General features: G+C 41.4%; 1 protein-coding gene across 1 annotated transcript; it reads right to left on the reverse strand.

Moving 5' to 3' along the window:
• Nucleotides 1-1,216: 1,216 nt before the first annotated feature.
• On the reverse strand, nt 1,217-23,725 carry ube3d (ubiquitin protein ligase E3D; the record flags this gene model as incomplete). The annotated part of the gene is made up of 11 exons (XM_083990318.1): nt 23,706-23,725; nt 23,505-23,589; nt 20,071-20,282; nt 19,421-19,511; nt 17,422-17,641; nt 16,876-16,948; nt 16,709-16,787; nt 14,087-14,195; nt 12,302-12,468; nt 10,078-10,216; nt 1,217-1,237 (listed from the first exon to the last, which is right to left on the reverse strand). The coding sequence occupies exons 2-11, from the start codon at nt 23,585-23,587 to the stop codon at nt 1,217-1,219; spliced, it is 1,194 nt and encodes a 397-aa protein (XP_083846444.1). The 5' UTR covers nt 23,588-23,589; nt 23,706-23,725.
• Between the last annotated feature and the right edge of the window lie 24 nt (nt 23,726-23,749).

A 23,749-nucleotide genomic window follows, 5' to 3' on the forward strand; every position in this document is an offset into this window, starting at 1 on the left:
AGTTGTTTTCGAGGTAAATGCAGAGACTGCTTGCTCAAAAACTGGCCCTGAAGGGAATGCGCATCAGTGGTTTTGCATGAATTTACCTCTAAAACAACTCTGTCTCGTAACGTTCTGTTATTATCTCATAGCGTGGTGAATGTACAGGTCACAACTTGTCCACGAGAGCGTTTTGCAGTTGTTGGATTGTGTATTTGATGAGTTTGATGAGGGAAACCAAGAAATCCCATTCGCTCCTCCGTAGCGTAGCTCTGAGCAGCTCACGGCTAAAAATAGCTTGCACCGACAAATAAAGGTAACAAACCTACTGCTATGACCATAGGGATTATGGCCATGGGCCAATTTGCCAATATGTTGAACTATCCCTTTAACATTGCTAATGTGCCTGAAGTAATCGTCTGAAACACTGAAAAACTATTTGACCCATTCAAATCAAAAGGCCCATTTTCAGAGTTTAACGCTCCATTTTATGGTGATTTCCACTTTTACGCATGTTACATAACTACCCTCAATCATTGACACACACTCCAAAATAAAACCCACAACTGGACCAAAAAAAAAAAAAAAAAAAATCACCTAGCTCCACAAGCCGTAATTACATTCAAGTGGAGGATGCACTGCTGCGCCCTGGGGCTGAAGTGCATCTATAATAAGCCGTCATCAAGAGCCAACTCAAGAACAATGTCCCACATATCAACAAGCATTGCTCTTCAGTAGATAAAAAAAGGACAGAAGGGGTGATACTTTAAAAAATACAACATTTTAATCTGCCTTTGTTGAAAATGGTAAGGATAATACAAAACCAAGTTTAGAAATAGATGAACATACAGTGTAGCTGTACAGGCTTTACGACCATTATCATACAGTTTGGTGTAAAAGTATATTATGATTACAAATTATAAAAACAAGAATATGCAACCAAGACTTCTATGGAAATCTGATTTGATGTTGTCATTGCCTTCCAGTTTTGCATTTACTGGATATGTGTTAACATTAAGCAGCAGGGAACATCCTGTGTCAACATGAATCTGTTTACAGGCGGTGATGCACGAACAAACACGTCGAAGGAAACAACCAGAAACCACAACTACACATGCTGGACAAGCTGCAGCTTCTTCTGATGTGAAGATGGAGGTCCCCGCTTTTCGGCTGTTCTTGAATTCTCTACCAGGAGTGATGGGTGGAGCCATGACCTCCTGGCTTCTGACCTCTGACCTCAGAGTCTCAGGTACGCCACCTAAAAAACAACAGGCAAAAAGTTCAGAGAGGGTAAAATATACGTGGACCCTTGTGAAACATGAGAATAAAACAAAAAAATAGTTCAACTTTCTTTTTCCAAACTCCACTTTGTACTTTACATTGAGAAATTTTGCTCCCCCAAAAGCACAGATGCACTGGCTGCCGATCGGCACAGCGACACATTATCTGCAATTATGTCTTCAAACAACTAAAGAAAAACCACAGGTGGTAGAGTTTTAATCAACTTCAAAAAACACACATTCAGATAAACAAAGCCCAGAAAATAAATCTGCTCCATCCATCCTCTCTCTCTCTTCCTCCATCTGCTATTCCTGGGTGCTTGCCTGCTGCAGACAATGGCTGTGCTCCACTGAGGGATCTATATTGGGATGATGGATGAGGGCATTTGCCTCACTCAAGGCCCCGTCTTCTGCGTTCCCATGCCAATGTCTGCTCGCTACTCAAGCGCATCAATGGTAATTCATACAAATGATAACAAACCGCAACTAGAGGGGAGGTGTTGCTAAAACAAGTCTCAGTCCCAGAAAAAAAGAAGACAGAGTGATCAAGAAACCAGTAGGGATGTAGGTAGAGGAGAGACCGTGGTTTCCTGGTTGAAGCTTGGAAAATGAAAGAGGAGAAAGCTTGTGTTGAACGTCGTCCTCTCCCAGGACAAAGTGCCGTTGAGTAAGGTACAAAATCCAAAGCTTCTGTGGAGCTGCAGTCGCTGACACAAGAACAATGGCTGCATTTGACAGGCTCAAACTGGGAATGTTGAAACCTGAGCAGACAGACAGGATACATTCTTGCTTGAACAAACCCCTGAAAACTTTCCTTAAATCTTAAAAAAAAAACAAAAAAAAAACTTTGTAATATAAAATATTTATCACTGTACAAGCAATAATCAAATTTAAAGTTAAAGGACAATTCCAGGCAAATTCAACCTGGTTCTAGTTTCCTATTATGTTAGGTCTAAATAATGGATTCTGAAGATTTTCTTTGTAATTGCTCCTGTTTCGCAGTAGCTGTGTCTGTCCCCGCATCGCCACGGCAGCGATGAATGAGAGCGGACAGCATTTCCGCTGTTGAGGCTGTTTACATCCCACAAAACCGCATTGGGCAACGGGTTTGTTTACTTCAAGCAAGCCGACATGTTTATAAATGGAGAGCTAACACAAAGTCTCACGAAGTCTCGCATGAGAGTCAAGTTGGCGGCCAAGTATGTTTACAGGTCTGAAGCTCCCGTTGAAGTAAACAAACCCCTCGGTGTATGTTTGAATAGCCATCTGACGCTGTCTGGGGGAGAAAAAAAAACGGTTTTGAGGGATGTAAAAAGCCTAAAATATTAGGAAACTTGAGCCCCAGGTGGAATTTGCCCGGAATTGTCCTTTAAGGAAAAAACTTGAGCAAAATATTGATGATCACTGTTAGATATTTATAAAGAAAGAACGCTGAAAAACCCACCTAAGCAAAAATCCTACAGTTGATTCAATCAATTCATTGATTCAAACTCATTGAAGCTCATCATCTTCCTCCTTCCGTCACACCTGCTCCACTTCAAACATGAGTAGACGTATACGTTTTCAAGGCTGCAGTTTCCTCAAAGCTACTTGCTTGGCTCCCTTGTTTCATATAACATTAAATTAAATCATAAAAAGAGCTATTAACATGTTATTTTTGAACTTCAGCAGCAATTTGATTTTATTCTCTTGGTTCCAAACAAATTGTACATTGATCAACTGATAATGAAAATAAGCAGCGCTATACTTAATAACCTGATAAAGGAGGAGGAAAAGCCCATGGTGCTCTCCCCGAGGGATCCCCAGGATCAGATCCAATCAGATTGGAGTTTCTTTGAATCTCCACTTCAAAGAAAAGAAATAACTGTGAAGGTCAGCTGGTAGCACGGCTAATTTAAGACTTCAAGTGGTGGTTCCTCTACTGCGTAATATCACCTGTGAACTCCAAGCTCCATGCCAGCTGCTGGCTGAGAGAGGAAATCATGGAAACAAGCAAACATATGGTCAGAAATCTCACCATTTACAGTACCGCCTGTTCCTGATTTTCTGTTTATATTATGAGAAGCCCCACAGAAAGAGTTTCTCAGATAGTTTGTTCTTAACAGCGTTAAAATTGTATGAAGGTTTTGAAAGTGGCTGGGCTGCTGAAGGTAGGTCTGCCCAGAACACTTGATGATAATATGCTTAAGGGTCTTACACATCTTTGATCCTACTGGAATTCTTCTGAGTTTTAGCACAGTGAAATATCAAACATCACTGCTAAGCCTGGAGAGTAACACATCGAGCAGTAGCAATAGATTACCTATGGTCGTTTTATTCTCCATCTCTAAACAACAGAAGCTCTTCGGTTTGAAGGGACTTCACGGAAGAGGGGTTAATGTCTGGATATTAACGGTTGAGACAATGACAAGAGGCTGGTGTAAGGAAGTCTTTTGAACAAACACACTCTTTGATGCCTGGTGCCAGGGACTCTGTTATCATAACACTCCAAATTTGGCAAGCAGCACACAGCATATTTCTTCACACATGAAGAGAGAGAGACGGAAAGAGGTGTGGGAAAAGTAGAACATGACAAAAGAAACAAGCTGCTTCCGCTCCACAGAATATTCAACTCTGCAGTTCATGAAAATACACAAGACACAGATATGGTCCTGGAAACATGAACACAATCAGTGACCTACTGTATGTATTGTTGCATTTTATTGTCACCCATAGGCCTGTGTCTACTTCACCCCAAGCACATGATCCAATTCTTTCAAAAATAAGAAAGGGAAGTAAAACGATTGGATCTGAGTCTGAGATGCAAGAACCAATTACCACTTTGACTTGAGTGTTGAGAAACCAACACAGATACTGTATAAGTGTATAAGTATAACAGCTATCATGTTACTATTAGTCTGCATGATGTCTCATAGGGTTTGTTGAAGAAGCATCTTCTTACCTGTCTACAACATCTTTTATTAACTTATTTGTAAGTGGCATTTTATATTATTTATTAAACAAAAGCTTCAGTGGCAGTTGTCATCATCATCATGCAATAGGATATAATAGGCCCTCTGAGCAGGGTTACTGAAGGGCAGATTGAAACGTAGCTACTGTGAGACACTATGAGAAAATGATGAAGGTCTCAGCATGTTTTCCACCACTGGAGGCAGCTGCTGACTGCAGTGGAGACATAAAAATGTCATTAAAAATCCATAAATTATTTCCAGAGAAATTGTGGAAAAATGCTCACAATGTTTAATAAAGGGATAATAAAAAAAAAAAATCCTGGACCCACCCCTTTAATCAGATCCACATAAAGGGTGAAACAATAATCAGACACGGGTGAAAATATAGCCTGAGCTACTGTACCAGATTCAACAGGCTAATTAAGCAGTTGACTGTTTTCACTCTAGGAACACAAACCTGACAAAAACCATCAAACATAATGAATGAAAACTATTTTTAACAATATCCATGGATATGGACATAGCTACAGGTAAATGTACTGCATTTTTATATACGGTCTTTTCTAGTCTCTTAAAGTAATTAGTACACTATATTGTAAGTCACATTCACCCACATTCATACAGCACTTTTCCAAACATACAGTATAGCACTTTTTTATGACCCTACAAACATTGGGGACAATTCTGGGTTCAGTATCACACCCATCGATACTTTAACATGTGGACCAGAGGAGCCGGAGATGAATCACCAACCTCTGATTAGTGGACAACATGCTCTACCATCAAAATGTCAAATGAACACATCTGTAACAGGAAGATTTGTGTCACTGAAGGAGTAACTGAGCTCATTGAATGGATACATGCAAGTATGGCAAAAACAAATTCTGCTTCAGATATCATGTTATACAACTCTATACAATATTATATACAAATGCCAAAGCAACTTTTTTGTTGAGAAATACACAAACCCTTACAACACTGATAGTATGCTTCCCAAACCCCGAGCCATATTGATTAATTGCCCTTCTCATTCATTGGTCCATGTGCAATGATTTGTGACGTGAGCATGTCGGGGGAAGTAATTTGTTTAGACAAAGTTCAGTAGCCCCGATTCGGACCACAGGAACACCGAGGCCACGTATGTTCGATATATCTCCTCAGCCTCTAAAAGCGCTGGATCAGTTTTTGGATCAGTTCCTGTCTAACCTATATGCCGTCTCTGTGGGAGTGAGGAGGAGATTAATGAGGCGGGGGGGGGGGAGAGGGAGGTGTTGTCTGTTCTCGGGCTCAGGAGTGACACTTAGAGCTAGAACTACTTTACACCCCATTACACTGGCAGAACCAGGGATGGAGGGCGGGAAACACAGCAGCCCAGACAACACTAGACATTCCACATGCAGCAGCATAATAACAGGCTGGGATATGGTGCAGGCTTTGATCTACTCACAGGGGCTGATATTAAACTAAAACACACACATAAACACACACACACACCTACAAAATATGTCACTGCAATAGTTGGGCTGGCCTTTTGAAGAGTGTACGCATAATGCATTAAAAAAAAAAAGGAAAAAAAGTGAATTTGGTCTTTTCCCATGGCAGACAAAAACTGAGGACATAGTTAAAAACGGTTGTGGAACTCCTGTAAACAACGGAACAACTAAAAACTCCTGAAAAAGTCTCTGAATGACATAATGTGCTAATAACTGATGTTTAATTCATGATGTCATTGCACATCTGTTTTTTTATGCTCTCAGACAATGGAACAAGTTAGAAAGAGTGACTGAAGTGTGGTCCATGTTAAAGGAATAGTTCACCAAAAAATGAAATTCAGTCATGCTGCTGACTCACCCTCATGCTGATGAATACTCCGGAGTAGTTATTAATTCCTGTGCATCTGGAGACCTGGGAGGGGCGTTCAAAACTTTACATGAGAGTATAATATATAGTAGTATAATAGCGCCTGACACAAAAACGTCCATAAAACTACACAAAAACCCTGTAATATTCCTCCATGCTCCTCGTCCGCTGTTCGTACTCGCATATAAAGTTTTGAACGCCCCTCCCGTGTCTCCAGATGTACTTTGAGGAATAAAAAACTACTCTGGAGTATTCATCAGCATGAGGGTGAGTCAACAATGACTGAATTTCATTTTTTGGTGAACTATTCCTTTAACCAGCAGTCACCTTGAGGCATTTCAAAGCCGCTAAAATCCTGATTGGACAATTAAAGGCAAAGACGGGGCTGTGTTTTTACTCAGCGAGCGAGTTGGAAGAAACAAAATATCTCTTTTATTTTGTGTCTCAGTGACTCAGTCGCAGTGAACAGCCGACGTCTGAGTAACAAACTGCTGCACTCACAGAACAGAGCAGATGCAGAAAGAGAAAGTGTAGCTCTCACTCATGGTGATGCACCTCTCTATAGAAAGTAGCTGAGGTTTGTCCAAAAAGTCACTGAATTTGTGCTACACTCCCAAAGTTGCTTGCCAGCTGAACAGTCACTTAAATTGAAACAAATCATTGCTCCTTTGTGAGTTTTACTTAGGCTATGAGTCAAAACGTTTGCAGTAAAAAAAGAATACTTCATATACAGGTCCACACAATGCATTGATGAGAATCAGGAGATGATCTACACAGCCATGGTCGACCACAGGCGCTTCCACCTTTGTCTCATAGTGGTGGTATAAATGGTTTGACATCTTCCTCGGTCTCCTAACCTATTCCGACTGGTGTGTTTCACATGATCTTGACTATTCATAGCAAGAGAGACAAGGGTGTAATTACTAACAGAAAATGACGGCTCTGATCTCTTAAATGTCCCTGTGAGCATCGCGAGGCCGGTGAGGCAGCGTGCACAAAAACAGCATGGCTTAGGAACAGTTTCTAAATTAAGCTGCACCTGTGCTTGTACTGTTATTACATGTTGCAATGTGCCATGAGAAATTTGTATGAGCACATGGAGTTTCTCTCAGCAGAGCTCCATTTTACTTCAACCTGAACAGAGACCTAATCATCCAGAACAAGGGGAAATATGTGTGTGCGTGCATGTGTGCATGTGTGCATGTGTGTGCCTTCACACTTTGATATCACTATCAATATCTTTACAAAACATTAAAAGCACCCAGATCCGTCAGCCACTGGTCATTGATCATTTCTATTAGCAGTTACGGTATCTGGAGAATCGACAATCGACAAAACAGCTACCGACCTGTTTTTAAAACTTTCAGTAATAAAATACAACACATCTTCTTTGTTGGACAAATGGCTTCCCAACTTTGAAAATGGGACAATCTGAGCAGCAATGTGAGCCCTGCCTTTTTTGCTTTATTTGTGCAAAAAAAAAAAAAATTGATGTTGTTTTTTTATGTGTGTTGGTTTGAATGATTTTTCCCCCGATTCCAAAGCCCAAAAAACAGTTTTATTAATGTTAAATCAAATTCTGTGATATGAAATATCAGACCTAAGCAGTAATTGATACTACAATGATGTTAATTATAATCATATTTATAAAGGTTCAATAGAACGCTTCAAAAAGATCCCAGGATTGTGATTGGCGTCAAAAATCCTGATCAGAGCAACCTTACCAAATATTTGACTTCCTGTCTGAGCATATAACCACTTGTATTGCTTTTCCTAATGCACAGCAGTTAAGTTAGTCAATAATAATTGTAGCCTTTAAGCACTTTATATGAAACATAATATTTGTTTTCCCATTTAAATGAGGATGAAGTGATGGTGAATGGTGATACCACTTGACGGCCTGGAGCAGCCGACTCCATCAAGACCATATCTCACAACACCCTCCCTCTTTGTTCCATTTCCTCTCACATATCTTCATCTCATTGTCTTTGGCAGCTCTTCAGATCATGATACACTTCCAGCCACGCCACGGCGCTTGGAGTGTTCTTCAAACAGTTGTTTTAACCACCAACTCTCGGCCCATCTCCTGTAACCCTAGACGACTCTATGATCACATTACCTTCCTGTCCTCTACTGCTGCCTATAGCATAACAAGCTCCTACTACCGGGAAGTGTTCAAGTGTGTCAGTTTATCACACTGTTTACCACCAGACAGATACTGTGTCCTGTGTCTGGGTCGGTCTATCTGTGGCCTTCTCCATTTCAACATAGCCTAATTTCTCCCCTCGTGCCGCCCGCTCCTGATGTCCTTATCTCAGAATACAACAACACTGCAGTGCTTACCATTTGACCACAATGTTCACAATGTAAGAGAAAGAAGATAAAAGATCTGACATTTCCATTCGGTTGTTGCCCCCGAGGGTTTTTAGAGTGAAACTATATAGAGAGATTTTGAAGCACAGCAAGACAGGAGTCTACAGTAAGTGAAATCATTTGAATAGCAATCTGAGCTCTCTATTCTAAATTGCACTTTCTCTTTAGGGAATTGCTGCTCAACTTTGAAATTGTCTTATTCCAACAAGACAGATCACATCTGAAAGTAAAATAAGACTACAGTCTCACTTTACTTTGACATTATCTGAGTTTAGAAAGTTTGCTTCCAAGTTGTGCTCTGTAGTCACAAGCAACCCACTGGACTTTGTTTCCACGCATATCAAGAACAATTACACACATACCATCATACCCTGTCACACAAACCAGCTGCAGCTTGCTTTATCTGCACGGTGGCATGCTTTTTAGTTCTGCTGGGTACAGGTGCAGGTGCTCTGTGCAGTTATTTGAAACATAAACATCATTATCACTATTTCGTGGTCAAACAGTCCTTCAGTGAATCATTGAACTACTGTATTACTACGCACAAGCACACTGACAGCGTGCACTGCATTATTCTAAAAAAAAAAAAAATCTGTTTGAGTAAGTGTGGGGCAGATAAAGCAGTGGAAATATTCAACTGATATTAGCTTTTTCTCTGTGAGCATGTTTTACACGTTTTTCTGCGGATGGGCTCTGTTCACAGCAGCAGCCAGTGATCCTGTCTAAGTCTTTAAACTGGCAGTGCACTGATCGAAATCTACCGCAGGCAGTACATGCACTCACTACAGATAACTACCATGCACAAAGCTCGTCAAATAACCTGAACTATCAGTTTAAGATTGTCTCCAGAGAACTTTAATGTAATATGTTCTCATTGCAAATAAGTTTTCCCTCTCCAGTGTGGATTTAGAGAGACTCTCCAGACTTTGCTGTCTGTGCTGACATGAAGCAGCTCCACATGATGCACAATAGCGGATTTTCTACTCCGGCTGAATATTACCTCAGCTCTCGTACTCTTTTTTTCTTTTTTTTGTGCAGATGTAAAACTTGTCTAAGCAGTAGCAGTCACTTCCTAAACTTTCTGAGCAGGAAGTGGAGGATAATGGTGCTAATTACCCCGTCACTATGTTTAAAATGGCTGGGAGAATAGAGTTGTCAGCAAAGTTAACACCTCCTATTTTCTAGTCAAAGGGGGCTTTTCCTCTGCGGATCGAGGCTAAATATACACATATTCTACAATCACAGGTGTGTGGAGGCAGGAATAAGGCTGACAAAAGTAAAACCTTAACATGTGACCCACATAATCCCTAAAGCGAAGCTGGTAACTGAAAGCTGTGAATCATGAAATTAATTAAGGGAGGATAAAAACACTGTCAAGCACTGGTGAATAATAGAAAAGCGAGGCGCTGGGAGCAGGAAGTACTATATGAAATAAGTGATCGCTGTCGGCCAAAAGTGTTACTGTTATGCTGCAAATACAGCTTTTTTTTTTTTTTTTTTTTACCAAAGATGAAGATGCATTAGACGGCTTCCAGCATCTCTCTGCCTCTATCACGAAATATCAACTAAATGCTTGATTGAACATGCCTGAGTCATCATCTGTCATCCATTACGGTGAACAGTGCCCATCTCACCTCGTAGGACCTCATGCAACGCATGGACGCAGGAAGTGTGGCGCTGCTGTCATCTATCACTCTGAGCAGCTCCTCGCACACCGTCAGCGGCAGCACCACAGGATGTCCGATGGCGTTGACCTCCCAGCTCGTTACGATGCTGAAAACACACACATAACACAGAGTGGGAGTGATTTATAGCGACTGCCACATCATTATACAGTCAAGATGATGCCCAGAAATCACTAATGTTAATCCCACGCCGGGGCATTCGTTTTTTAATTAAGCAGTTTTAAAGCGTAAACTGAAGTGGATAAGTAGGGATTCACGTGTTACGAGTTGACTGATGGCGAGTGTGTGATCCGTGGCGTCAATCTTTGTGCATGTCGGTGTGCATACTGTACGTGTGCGTGTGTGTGGGATGGAAAGAAGAGGGGACTGAAACGAGAACAGGAAGAATGCCTGAGAGAAGAGAGATTGATGCTCTGTCAGTGAGTGGTGCTGATCCAGTCTGTTTGGGTGACATTTAGCCATCTGTGCAGTTCCTGCGAGGGAAAAGTCTTCTCAAAGTTTTGGTAGTTTTACTTAAGACATCATATCACAATGAAGAAACACTACTGCTTTAGCAACGAATGGAAAACACACTCTTACAGTACCAATGAAGGTCTTCTCAGGTGAAGTTGTTAATTTAGGATATCTGATATTCACCCAGTCCAGTGTATTACACATACATTTTAATCCTTCTTCGTTATGCATGGTCATGTTGTTAATATCACATACAGCAGGATTATATCAGAATTAATTCTGTTGAAAAAAGAGTTGCCTACACAACTTCCATTAGATTTCATTTCCATACCTATGAGGCCTCCAGTTTCCCATTGTGCTGCTCTGCCATGATGGTGCCTGCGACTTTCACTCAACTCATAATCAAGCCACTGCCATTAGCAACAAGCGTAATCCACTTAGTCATTGGCTCACTGATTCTCTAGCCAATTATTGGCAGTTTTAACAACACGGACCGCAACCCCCCCGGCTGCAGTCAACTGTAACCGACTGTATCCCGAATAAGAGGGCCATCATCCTGGGAGTCCAGCTCCCCAGGCATAACATTTAATTTAAAAATGTCAGAGATGAGTGATGAAGGATGAATGGTAAATTATGTAGGGGGAAATGGAAGTGTGAGTAACACCGGCGTTTAGCTTTGCAAGACTTCAGAGAGACGGCAGAAACGGGCGAAATACAAAAAAAAAGCAGCTAAGGAGCGAGACTATAATATTATAGAGGTGGGGCAATACATTCGCTTGAATGATACAACGTGTAATCTGATGTTTATTTGTTGTGTGTTTGTAGACAAATGACAAGAAATTGTATTACAGATATATCAAAGATGGCTTTATCCCCTTTACGTAGTTTATCCACAAGGCATCAACAGCGAGTGATGTTTTTATTTCATGTCTAGCGGCGGTGTAATGTTGTATCAGCTATTTCACGCTCTGCAGTCTAAAAGTTTCCCGCGCATCACTCAGCTCATCCAGTTTATCATGTAACTTAAATGGACTCTAACCGCTTTGACTCGGAAGACAAGGCTTCCTCCTTTCATGTGAGTTTTGCCTCTAATTACTCGTTCTCCAACAGTCAGCCGGTGGGCTCGTCAGAATAGTAAGAAACAACAAAACTTCCCTGTTCTGCCTTTACTCTTATGTGGCTGCAGGGAGGAGGAGGAGGATGAGGAGGACGAAGAGGAGGAGGAGGAGGAGGGGAAAAACGCTGAGTCCTGATTCAGTTGAAAATAATGAGAGTGGAAGTCTCCTCCAGTGGGGTGCTGCTGTACCGAGCATGGAGAACCACATGCAGCACATCCACCTACACCTCTCTAATGCATCACAGCGAGGTACACGGAGCCTCTCTCCAGTCAAAACAACCCCCCCCAACCCCTCCTCCCCTCCTGTATGTGCAACAAACACGAGTGTGGCTTACGCAACTGACAACTTTGAGATGCTGCGCACCTTTGATGGGGATCTCATTTGCAAAATAACAGACAATTACATCTGAACAGCGCAAAGTGTTGTCTATTACGGAGCGAAATCTGTTCGGCAACAAAGCAGTCTTTCATCCCTCGTGGTGCGCCGAGGCAGGTTGTGATTGAGAAGGTGTGTGGGGAAAGATGAAAGGATAAGATTAAGACGAGGGAAACAAAGATGGAAGGAGGAGGAGGAGTAGGTGGTGGTGGTGGGCCGTCACTTACTCTCTCTGTGCGATGCCTTTGTCGGAGCAGACGACGTAGAGGAGTTTGAGCGCTCTGGCAGCTCTGGGTGATGGACTGTGAAGAGCGGGAGAGCTGACAGAACTCTCGCCCTCCAAACACGTCTCTGGGACTGACGCTATGACGGAGTCGCTGTTCAGCAGCCAGAGCTACGGGACAGAGCAGACAGGTCACTTAACACTTGCACATGCTCAACGTCGCAAGGGCAAGGAAACACACTCCATCACACAAAACCACGTCTCCACTCCTGCTTCCTGCTGTCAGAGGGAGACTATAGCTTCTGTTCACACTCGTGTTCTGCTCAATTTCACTTTGTTTTCTCACTTAAATACACCAAGTTCGTTGCTTTATCACAATATTATGGAAACTGATGTAAAAAATAACTTGAAGTTTACGACATATTTTAGATGCATGGCCCATAAAACATGTTCACGGTGCTTTATTATCTCCTCATTTTGTCACCTTCAACAAATGTGCAAGTCAGATTTCACTTCAATACATTTCTACATACTATTAATAATGTAGGATGCTGAGCTTCTCTTTATAGCAGAGGTCTTCAACAGGGGGTCCGTGACCCCTAGGGGGTCCGCAGAGGTGCTGCAGGGGGGGTCATGAAACCTTTGGTTGATCATACATTTTTTGGTTTGTTTTTGTTTCCATATTTATGCTTAGAATAAAAACATAAATGTGAATAGCTTGTATGCATGATTGTCATTCAATTGAAAGACATTGTTGATATTGGCATTGGTATCAGTTAACAAGGTCTGTTTATAAATGACAGTGGCACAACCATGAATATACAAACCTGTGTATTAATTGAATAGCTGAGTATTGAATCCAGGGTACGTTTATACATGGTAGGCTACTAGGCCTAGTTTACTATAATACACAATTTTATTCATATTTAAAGTAGGGGGTCCCTGCTTCATCTCTCCATCAGTTTGGGGGTCCTTGGCCTGAAAAACGTTGAAGACCTGTGCATTATAGTATTGTATTATGGAAATATTTCCCCAGTAAAGTGCCTTATGTTCTGATTTGGTGCTATGTAAATTAAATTGGACTGAATTTCAGTCAAATGGACAAAGACAAGGAAAAAATGGTTAATTTATTAATCTTCCCATAAAACTGGGGTTTTCTGTGGGTCAAGAAACTCTAATGTGTAGCATGTCATCAACCTCTGACATGGTGGCGGGTCTTTGATTATATCTTTTGAAAGACTTTTGCCCAATTTCACACAGGATTGATTATTGTAATTCCCAGCCTGAGTTCTGGTGAAGAGTTTTAATGTCCTCGATTTTAAACCCTGCCAAAAAACAAAATCTGCATAAAATGTTCAGGCTGAAAAAATATCAGCACAGAGTTTTATCTGCCAGCTTCATCAGTACTGGAATATGAACAAATATTAGTCATTAAAGTAGATGTGGTTACAGTCAGATTTACTATGAATTATGTGCAAACATTCCCCTGCTACACAACACTGCATCATGAAATAGATAATTCTGCTCTGCCTAAAGTGGCAGAAAATAAATTTGGGACAGTTGCAGTCTCTTATATTGCAGTCATGTGTTACTGTTGTTTTGCAAAGAGACACTTGTAGTAATCCATGTGTAGCTGATTTTAAAGGAGCTGAAAGCCGGGCAGCTCAACGCTCAACAATCAATCAGCTCTTTCTATTGAAGAACTGCCATATCACTCCTTGCCATTTCTCAAATCACTGAGGAGTCTATTTTTACTAAAACATTATGTGTTTGTCTGTCTCTCGCTCACCAGTAAGAAGGCTTTTTCATCAGGGGTTTGGACAGAGAAGTGGAAGGTGCTGAGTGAGTTTGACAGCTCCAACAGCCTGGCTGCTATTGTCCCCTCCAGGAAGCGAGATCTGTCCGAAAGAAAAAAAATATCCAGTCAGTTAGAAACCTTGTCGTTAAAGGGCATATACTGTATCATTTATTCCTCTCAGTCATGCACTCACAGCATAAAAGAATATAGGTATCAATGACTTTTTTTTTTTGGCAAGATGATACAGCTCTTCTCTCTCTCAGCACCTCGAGACATGAGATGATCATGTGTCTGTCCAGAACTCTGCATTTTTTGTGCATATGGGAACAATCCAGATAAACTCAGACCTGTCTGCCACTTCAAGTCCATGTTGTGTTTCTTTTAACATGTGTATTGTGTATTGTGAAAAAAGAAAAGAAAAGAAAAAGCATGCCAGGTTTGCGTTGGCTTTTGCCCTTGTATGTCAGCCAGGCTTTGGACAAATGCTATTTGCACGGAGGACACTTGAAAAAACACAGACAGAGCAACACGAAGCCGCGAGCAGGCTGGTTGCTGAGGAAATAACTACTGTAATTCTCCAGATAGAGATCGAACACATCAAACGGCAACTATCTAACCCCCCCCCCTCTCCCCTTCTCTCTGCTGCTTGCACACACACACACACACAAACACACACACTTTCCCTTATAAGGTTGCATTTGTTAACACATAAAGTAATGATGAGGCAAAAGAAGGCCTATTCTACTCAGTTTAACCTAATAGCGTCACAGTTGTATAACACAACATACTCCATTATATCCGCAATTTCACCAAATGAGTAACACAATATTACTTGTTTAATCAAGTACGACAGGAATGTGTACAGTATAAGACAAGGATAGCAGCGGCCAACTGGTTCAATGCGGAAATTACCCAGAATTCAAAGCAGTAAGGGTCTGAGAGCTCCAGAGTGTGAACAGAAAGAGGAGTGAGGAGTTGAAGTGGATCATAATGAGACATGACACCTCTTTCAAATGAACTCACAAAAAAAGACTAAGTCCCTTTTCCATTGGTCCACTCTGAGAGACCTGGATTTTATTCATTTAAAAAAGGGAATGTATGAGGAAAAAACACCCTAAAAAAAAACAATCAAACATAGTGAGACACTGATGTTTGTGTATAACGGTTAAATTATTCAAACTCGCTCAATGTGAGATGTGATGATTAAAATGTTTAATTCAGAAGACAAACTGAAATAGAGTCATTATTTTTGAGCACAGTGGTTTGATGCATGATATTCCCCAAAGTGTCAGTGAAATCCAATCAGATATTGGGTGAGACTAACACAAAAATGAAAAGGAGCTGAGTTATAGTCCCTGTACGAATTTTATTGTGAAGGACTGAAAATAAACGCGGCCCGGCAGTCACAGTGATTAACTCAGAGAGACCGAGTCTGACAATATTTTCTCTCCTGCTATCCTCAGCGTGTAACAGCCGCACTCTTTATTTATTCCCCTGTAAAACAGCCACAGTGTCTCATCATCACACTCCAAGAATTATCCAGGTCATTTTCAGTGACGATCTAGCTCAGACAGGAATCACACCGACTAAATGCACTATTGAAAATTTAATTCACTAGGAGTTATTTACTGCCCCTGGGTCTTATCCATTTTAATCACACCTAAGCTCCTTTACTGGTATTAGGAAGTGAAGTCTTTAACAAGGTTATTCCCTGCTTCAAAATTAAACAATGCATGAGATATTATAGTCTGTTTTACCTGAGCGATGCAGCATTGGGTTTTAAAGTGATAGCAGAGTGAAATTGTGCTGTGGGTTATTACACCTGGGCTCTCACTCCCCGCATTGAACCAGCATCACATTTACTATTCTCCAACACTCAGCAATGAACCAAAACATCTGAAACCTTTGCTTTGTCACGTTGAATCACAAACCAGCAACTGAACCAAACACACTAACCCATTATTCAACTCTAAAAACAAGTTAGGGAGAATATGTCAAGCTATAAACTTAAAGGGATAGTTCAACATTTTGGCAAATTGGCCCATTGCCAAAATCCCTATAATCTTAGGAGTAGGTTTGTTACCTTTAATTGTCGGTGCAAGCTATTTTTAGCGGAGCTGTGAGCTGCTCGGAGCTACACTACGGAGGCTATTGAGATTTCTTGGTTTCTTTCTTCAAACTCATCAAATACAAAATCCAACAACTCCAAAACGCTCTGGTGGACAAGTTGTGACCTGCACATTCACCACGCTATGAGATAATAACAGAACGTTAGGAGACAGAGTTGTTTTGAGGTAAATTCATGCAAAACCGCTGATGCGCGTTCCCGTCGGGGGCAGTTTTTCGGCAAGCAGTCTCTGCATTTGCCTCGAAAACAAAATCTCGTAACTTTCTGTTATTATCTCATAGCGTGGTGAATGTGCAGGTCACAACTTGTCCACAAGAGCGTTTTGGAGTTGTTGGATTGTGCATTTGATGAGTTTGATGAGAGAAACCAATAAATCTAGAAAACTACTAAAGTAACTGACTGAAAGATGTTTACATTACATACTGTACATTTGATGTGACCAATCACAGCCTGTTGAAAATATTATCTGGATTATAAAAACCTGCCTGTTGACCGAGGTGTCCGGCTTTCTGTCTCCCACTGCGGGCTCCACCACCACCTGAGTGATGTACAGTTTCAGGGTTCCTGTAAGACACAACGGAAGAGAAGCTCATATTGAATACACAACTGAAAAATATTTATTCAACAAAAATCTATTTGAACAATAATGTACCTGGTGCAACAGCCTCTCCTAGTACTGAAGAGCAGCTCTTACAAGAGACGAGAGTCAGCCGGCGACAGGGTTTCTGCAGACACAGAACACACAACAATGACAACAACATGCGCCCACTTTTAATATGGCTGGCTGTTTTCAATAGCCACTATGATGAGAGAGATAATAGGTACAATGCCATTTGTTCTTTCTATCTGCCTCTTTTTATCCAAATGCCACTCGTACAGACAGTGACTAATAGAAAAAGGAGTTTGGCTTGACTGATGCAGCCTTCTGAGGACTGAGTGTCTGTGTGGTTGAGTATAAGATTCACTGTAAATCTTTTTTTTGTGTTGCCTTAAAAAACCTTTATTGACCATTCAGTGCCTCCTTCACTCCTTCTGTCCCTGCAGGGGCTGTGTAACATCGAGTCAGTTTTATTACTGTAATTCTTTCACTTTCCCTCAGATGCAGTTTTATTTATTTTTTAACCCGAAATGCTGTTTGAGGCTTTGTCTCCCTTCCGAAGCAACAACAAACCATCACTTCCCTTCGCACGTCTCTCACCTTTGGGTCCTGACCGTCCTCTGTGCCGACCGGGCTCACTTCCTCTGTCAGAGTCTGATCGCAGCTGTCATCTCTGGGTAGGAGGAGGAAGGTGTCGCCCAGTAAACAATCCTCTGCTCTGGGCAGCAACTTCTTAGCAAACGGATCTGGGTGGCAACACCAGTCGTCCACGAGGGCGTTCCAGTTGCCGTTAGGGAGAGGAAGAACTCGCTTAAACACCCTGAAGAAAAAAGAAGAAAAGCAGTTACAGGTATTATCGCTCTAATAGTCTGTGTTGACATCGTATTGATTAGTTATTGCTGCAATAGGAGAAAAGAGAGAGAGACAGAGGGTCAGGATCGAAAAAAGAGAAGAATCTAAACAAGAAAAAAAAATCTTAATTACCCCAGACGAAGAGGAGGATAGGTCATTTAAAATCTCCACATGTTTTTTTTTTTTTTCCAGTGGTTCCTTCATAGAGACTGGATGTTACAGATTTGTTCCAGTTTTTTTTTATGGTTGAAGTGTTTGCAGACAGTTACATTTTTAAAGGCGGCAATTAGTAGCAACATCATCACTTGTGAAGTTCCAGTATGTGCCGACAACCTGATTAACTCCAGTCAGATATCTGCTCTGATTACAGTCCCTCAAACCTGAGGGGAATATCTAGATCTTTGGCTTATAAAATCTCCACTGTGCTTCATCAAGCCAGTGACTTTGCTTTTTTTTTTTTTTAGACCTGGAAGGTTCGGTTGGTGTCCAGGGAGTTTATCAGAGGTTTTCACCAAAAGCAGTTTCCTGTTGCTGGAAATGAGGTGGATAAGATCAGTGCGGCTGAACCAAAAAGCAAAGGGTTTGAAAGATGCTAAATGCTCATTAGAGCTGGCACGACCTCAGAGCTTTGGAACCATCACTACAAGCTGTTTCATATTACATGTAGTCAATTGAGCCACTGCTTGTGATGGTGCTTTCATACCCCCATATTTTATTATAGGAACACTTAGCTAAAAACCAACGCAGTCCTACAATAAATCCTCCTCCGTGAAGGCTGTAATGCTCAAGTTTGTGTTGACACAGCTGTACAATCATTGTGAAGGATGTTAACTGTGCCGTTATTGAACTGAATTTCATTACGGAGAAGTGGCTGCCATCACTGATATGAATGTGGTGGAGAAAATAATGGGAACACCAATCCATCCACAAACTGAGGAATCAACTCTGTTCTAAAAACAGTTTCAACTGGGGGTGGGGAGGGGGGGGGGGCTGTTTAGCTCACTGGGTTGAGCAGGTTATTGCCCATATGCAGAGGTTCAAGGTTCGAATCCCCCGTGTGCCCTTTGCTGCATGTCATTCCCCCTCTCTCTGCCCCCAATTTCCTGTCAATCTCTTCTGTCCTGTCAATTAAAGGCAAAACATCCCAAAAAATATATGTAGAAAGCACATTGTGATGGCTGTAGTCACCTCAGAACAAAGTCTTATGAGGCAAAATGAAAATCTAACTTCTCACCTTGTTGTGGGCACGTCTGACACTTCTACCTTTCCTGGTCCCCTTTGAAACCCAAAACAAATAAGCGTTTGGCCACTTTTAGTGGGTTATTGCTGAGAAACATAGCTGGAGGACAAGGGTCTCGGTAATGCAGCAATTGCAATTTTCAGCATTGCTGACCAGAGAACGCTACAAGCTGAAGGGCAACAATAGCCCCGTCCAAACTGAAGCACCTAACCACACAATTGTTTTTTAATAGGTAGTGCAGACCTTTACGTCACAGCGACTCTATAACTCTAACCCAGTCAGGCTGACAACTGTGGACTCCAGCTCCCGCTCCATCCATCAATTTTTTTTTTCCCTTTTCTCAGACCAGACTCTCACTTCCACTGCTGGGTCACACCATCAATAAACACTTGCTCTTCTTCCTGCAGAGGAGGGTGTAAATAAAAACCCATTTCCACAGATGCCGTTCCTACCCTCCGCCCAACGCCCCCCTCCTCCTCCACCTCCATCTGCCCGTCTGCTCCTCACCTGTCCTCCAGCATCCTGGTCATGCAGCCCTGGCAGTAGAAGCAATAAGTCTCTTTTGCCCGGAGTATCTCCATCACGCTGTCATGAGTGTCTGTGGAGAGCCAAAAGCAAACAAATAAATGAGGCAGATTTGGTGAAAAGGGTGATAACCTTGTACTACAGAGCACAGAAATCGATGATATACTGGGTGGTGGCGGTGGCCTGGCGAGGGAGTGAGCAATCAATCTGATTTTGATTGGATTTGTCAGCGACTGTCCTTAGCTATAACTCTCATCTCACACCAGGAGTCGCATAAAAAAAAAATCCCACTAAATGCCAACGGATGGAGTTTGGGGACATTATGCAATGACTCTGGGGCGCACTTTTGATGATATGAGATCAATTTAAAACTTAAAGGGAGTTGTTTTGTGACTCAGATGATCGGTTGCTTATGGGCCGTTGAGCATCCTGAGAGGAAAAATGTACAGTACACCCTCGCTGTCTCAGATGACCAAGTGACTCAATCCAATTAATTCAGAATAGACAGCAAGAAGGCCCTAAATAGCTACCAAAAGACTTTTGTTCTCGTCTTGGCACAGAGGAGTCTCTCGCAAAGCGGGGAGGACATGACATCCCACGTGTCTGAACGAACGCCTTTCTCTACTCATCACCTTCATCCGAGCTCCGCGTGACATTGATGCGCAGCCTGTAATGCAGCTCCTCTCCGCAGGACGCTCCGGCAGACGTAGGAATGCAGGATCCCTGCTCCAAGGTGACTCCTGCAGGTAAAGTCAAGGTGAGTTCGCCTCGCGGAGTCCTGATGCGGAGGGATGAATCGCCACCTGCCACAGTCACGTCGGCAGGATTTCTGGCTACATCTTTCCTGGAGAACAGACAAGAGCAGAAGGTTTATGCACACACACAAACACACACACACATGCAGGCTTAAAGTGATACACACACACACACACACACACACACACACACACACACACACACACACACACACACACACACACACACACACACACACACACACACACACACACACACACACACACACACACACACACACACACACACACACACACACATATGCAGGCTTAAAGTGATACACACACACACACACACACACACACACACAAACAAGACTAATGGCCTGGTTCTTGTGAGGTGACACCAACATTATTTTACAACATCCTTCACATGAATGCCCCAACATTAACACCAGTAAAACTGCAACTATAGGCCAATTAAATGAGTAGTCATATAAGAAAAAGGTTAATGACAACTATTCATCACTTTATAGTCACTGTCAAGAAAAAAAAAACATGCCAACTGCTGCCTCCAGCTCCTTTAATTGTCTATCTGGATGCTCTTCTTCCATATTACAGTTATTACAGTTGTAGATTTTCATTATAGTAAACTAGGGGTGGGCGATGTGACGATATTAGATCGTGAAGTGATTAGAGTGTGTAGACGATCTGCCAAAGTGCAGAGATCGTAGGATCGTCTTGGGTACATTCTATAAATTGCAGTTCTATGCTGATGCACTGACGCACCGGACGTATTACGTCGTCAACCTGAACGACCAATCATAGCGAATTACGGGCAGTGACGCGCTTTCTTACCCTCCTCCTTGTTTGTGTGTAGCGGTAGCGGCATGGAGAACCATGGCTGAAAGCCAAAGCAGGAGTTGCTCGTTTTTTTTTTTTGATTAATCCAGGTTAATCCAGGTGTGTCTGACCATTGTGACTACTCAGACACACCTGGATTAATCAGTTTGTCCAATAATGTAAGACAGGAAATAAAAGAGCAGCATTAAGTTCAGGAAGTAGTGGAGCTGTGCAGAGAGCCCATTAAAATCTGTTCAGAAAGGCTCTTTGACCTAAATTGCCTGTTTTTCAATTTTCGATTTAAGATCGTGATAAAATCGAGATCATTATTTTATTTTTTTTAAATCGTGATATGATATTTTTGCCATATCGCCCACCCCTATAGTAAACTAAAGCCTTGTCCACATCATCATATGATTTGTTTCCTCATCCTGTCCCTGTCAGAAGTGTTGACTGGGTGAGGGCAAAGAGGGTGACGATGCTGGTCACATGTCTGTCTCTAATGGATTAATACATCAAGGTGGAGGTAAGCAGCCATCAGTACAGCTGACAGACCTTAATCAATTACGTGTTGACATCCAATAACCAGAAAAAAATCAACTTTCATTTCATTCATTTGTCACGCAGAGTCAGCTTCCAGAGCTCAAGGTGACTCTTCACATTTCTAGTTTTTTTCTTTGTAATAACCTGTCTAATAATATTCCAGTAATCATATAAAGTAACCAGTGAATGTTTGGTATTTTATCTTGGAAAATTACCAATGATTTATCACTGACGAAAGTAGTTATTTTCTGTCTATTGACTTATTGATTAATATATTGATTCTTTCATCTCAAGTTATGACTGTTCTACAAAAGTAGGTTGGTCATTTGAAGTTTCTTTTATTGATATCTAAGTCAATTTCCACCCAAAAACGTGGCAACAATCTTTACTGTTCTAATGCATTTGTTTCATATGACAGAGTGATTAATGAGCCACCATCGTCTGCACAACGAAGTGTGTTATTTTCTATGTAAGTGATCCTGAGTAGAGTCAGTATTATATAAAAGTGAGAATTCAGATGACATCCCACTACCTCCTGCAGAAATGAGCTTAAGAACAATTATAGTGCCACTACAATAAGTAAGTAAGATAAGTGCTGCCTCTACCTCCTGCTGCACGATGCCGCTTCAGCTGGAGGAAACACTGAATAATGTCTGAATTCATTAAGAGCACTACCTGAGAGAAAGACTGTTTGAACTGGAAACAAACTCGCTGCATGCTGAGCAGCTCCTCTGGCTCAGGGCTGCATTTGAGTCCAATCGTGGTGGGTTTTTTAATTTAATTAGCTTGGTGAAGAATGTTTAACCTTAGTCCCCATCATACTCACACAACCCCTGCTGGCCCTATATTAGTTGTTGAAGATGTTATATGAAGTAAATTATCATTAAAAAAAAGTTTCTCCACTGTCCAGTCAGATGCACAACCAAACCTCCACTGTGAATGCAGTGCACTGTGAGAGAGCAGAGGACCGTGCTTCACCTCAGTGCATGACATGTCTCATTAACACCATCTACTGTTGTTGTAGTAATATTGCATCACTTTCAGCAAACAAAGATTGTCCAAAAAACACTTCTCAAAAAATCATATTACACCATAAATATAGTTATTTTACATAATAATTAATAACATTTAGAATATATTTTCAAATACAGATTAACAATGGTCTGTGTGAAGCCAGTAGACAGTGGGTGGACTCCATGAATGTCTCATTACTATGTGACACTTTATTTTATTTTTTTAGATTTATACCCATCCTGTAACAGCAAGATAGATCAACATGTCCCCTATAAAGTTGTATGTAACATGCTGTCACTCAAGAATCAATATAAAAGTACTACTGCCACTGCCAGTGTTAGCTACATCATTGTATCACATGTACCAGGAGGCCTATGCTGTTGGATAAATCTATAATAGTTTACACATCATGTGTTATAATTTGAGCTGATATTTTGTGTCAACAAATGTTAATCTGAAAAGTGAGCATGTGGTCACATAGCCTACAGTTGAGTAAATAACAAAAAGCAAAAAAAAAGACAGTGCTTTTATCCATTTAAAATGCAGATGTCCAATGCTGTTAAGAAGTATTAATCTCGATTATTAAAGTGGATTATAGCCAATATTGCTGTTTGTTTTCAGTTGAGGGACCTGTGAAGCAGATAATGTGGAATAATGAGGCTTTAGCAACTATAGCCTGTCCTACCAAAATAAAATGCCATTATAAATTCAAACAACAGTTATCCTATCTAACTTGTGGTTTTGAACAAGTCACTGAAACAACAGAAACACAGGAGATGGTCTGACTCTCTTAAGCATCACTTCACTACAGTGAGCTAAGGCTGCTCATGCTATTAGCATTGATATAATACAATGTTAATCCGTCAATACATACAACTATTATGTTACCTAACTATAACTGTTAACTGGTAGCTGTTTATTACAATGATTACCCGACAATGAGGAGTCCACTCTGCAGCCTTTTCCTCAGCTCTAAGAAGACTCCAACACCAGCTGCTTTGGTTGGTCTCTCCATGTCTGCCATTCAGTTCAGCGCAATAATCAAGAAAAAACAATTAGAAGTCAGCAACTGAACAAAACTCAGTTTCGCTGAATGACTGTGGATAGTATCGTTCATCCAAAGCAAAACACACGTGAAACGATGTTAGTCCGATTTAGCTTGTTCCCTCCAGGGGTT

The sequence above is a fragment of the Trachurus trachurus genome (genome assembly GCF_905171665.1).
Source record: "Trachurus trachurus genome assembly, chromosome: 16".
NCBI classification, from domain to species: Eukaryota; Metazoa; Chordata; class Actinopteri; order Carangiformes; family Carangidae; genus Trachurus; species Trachurus trachurus.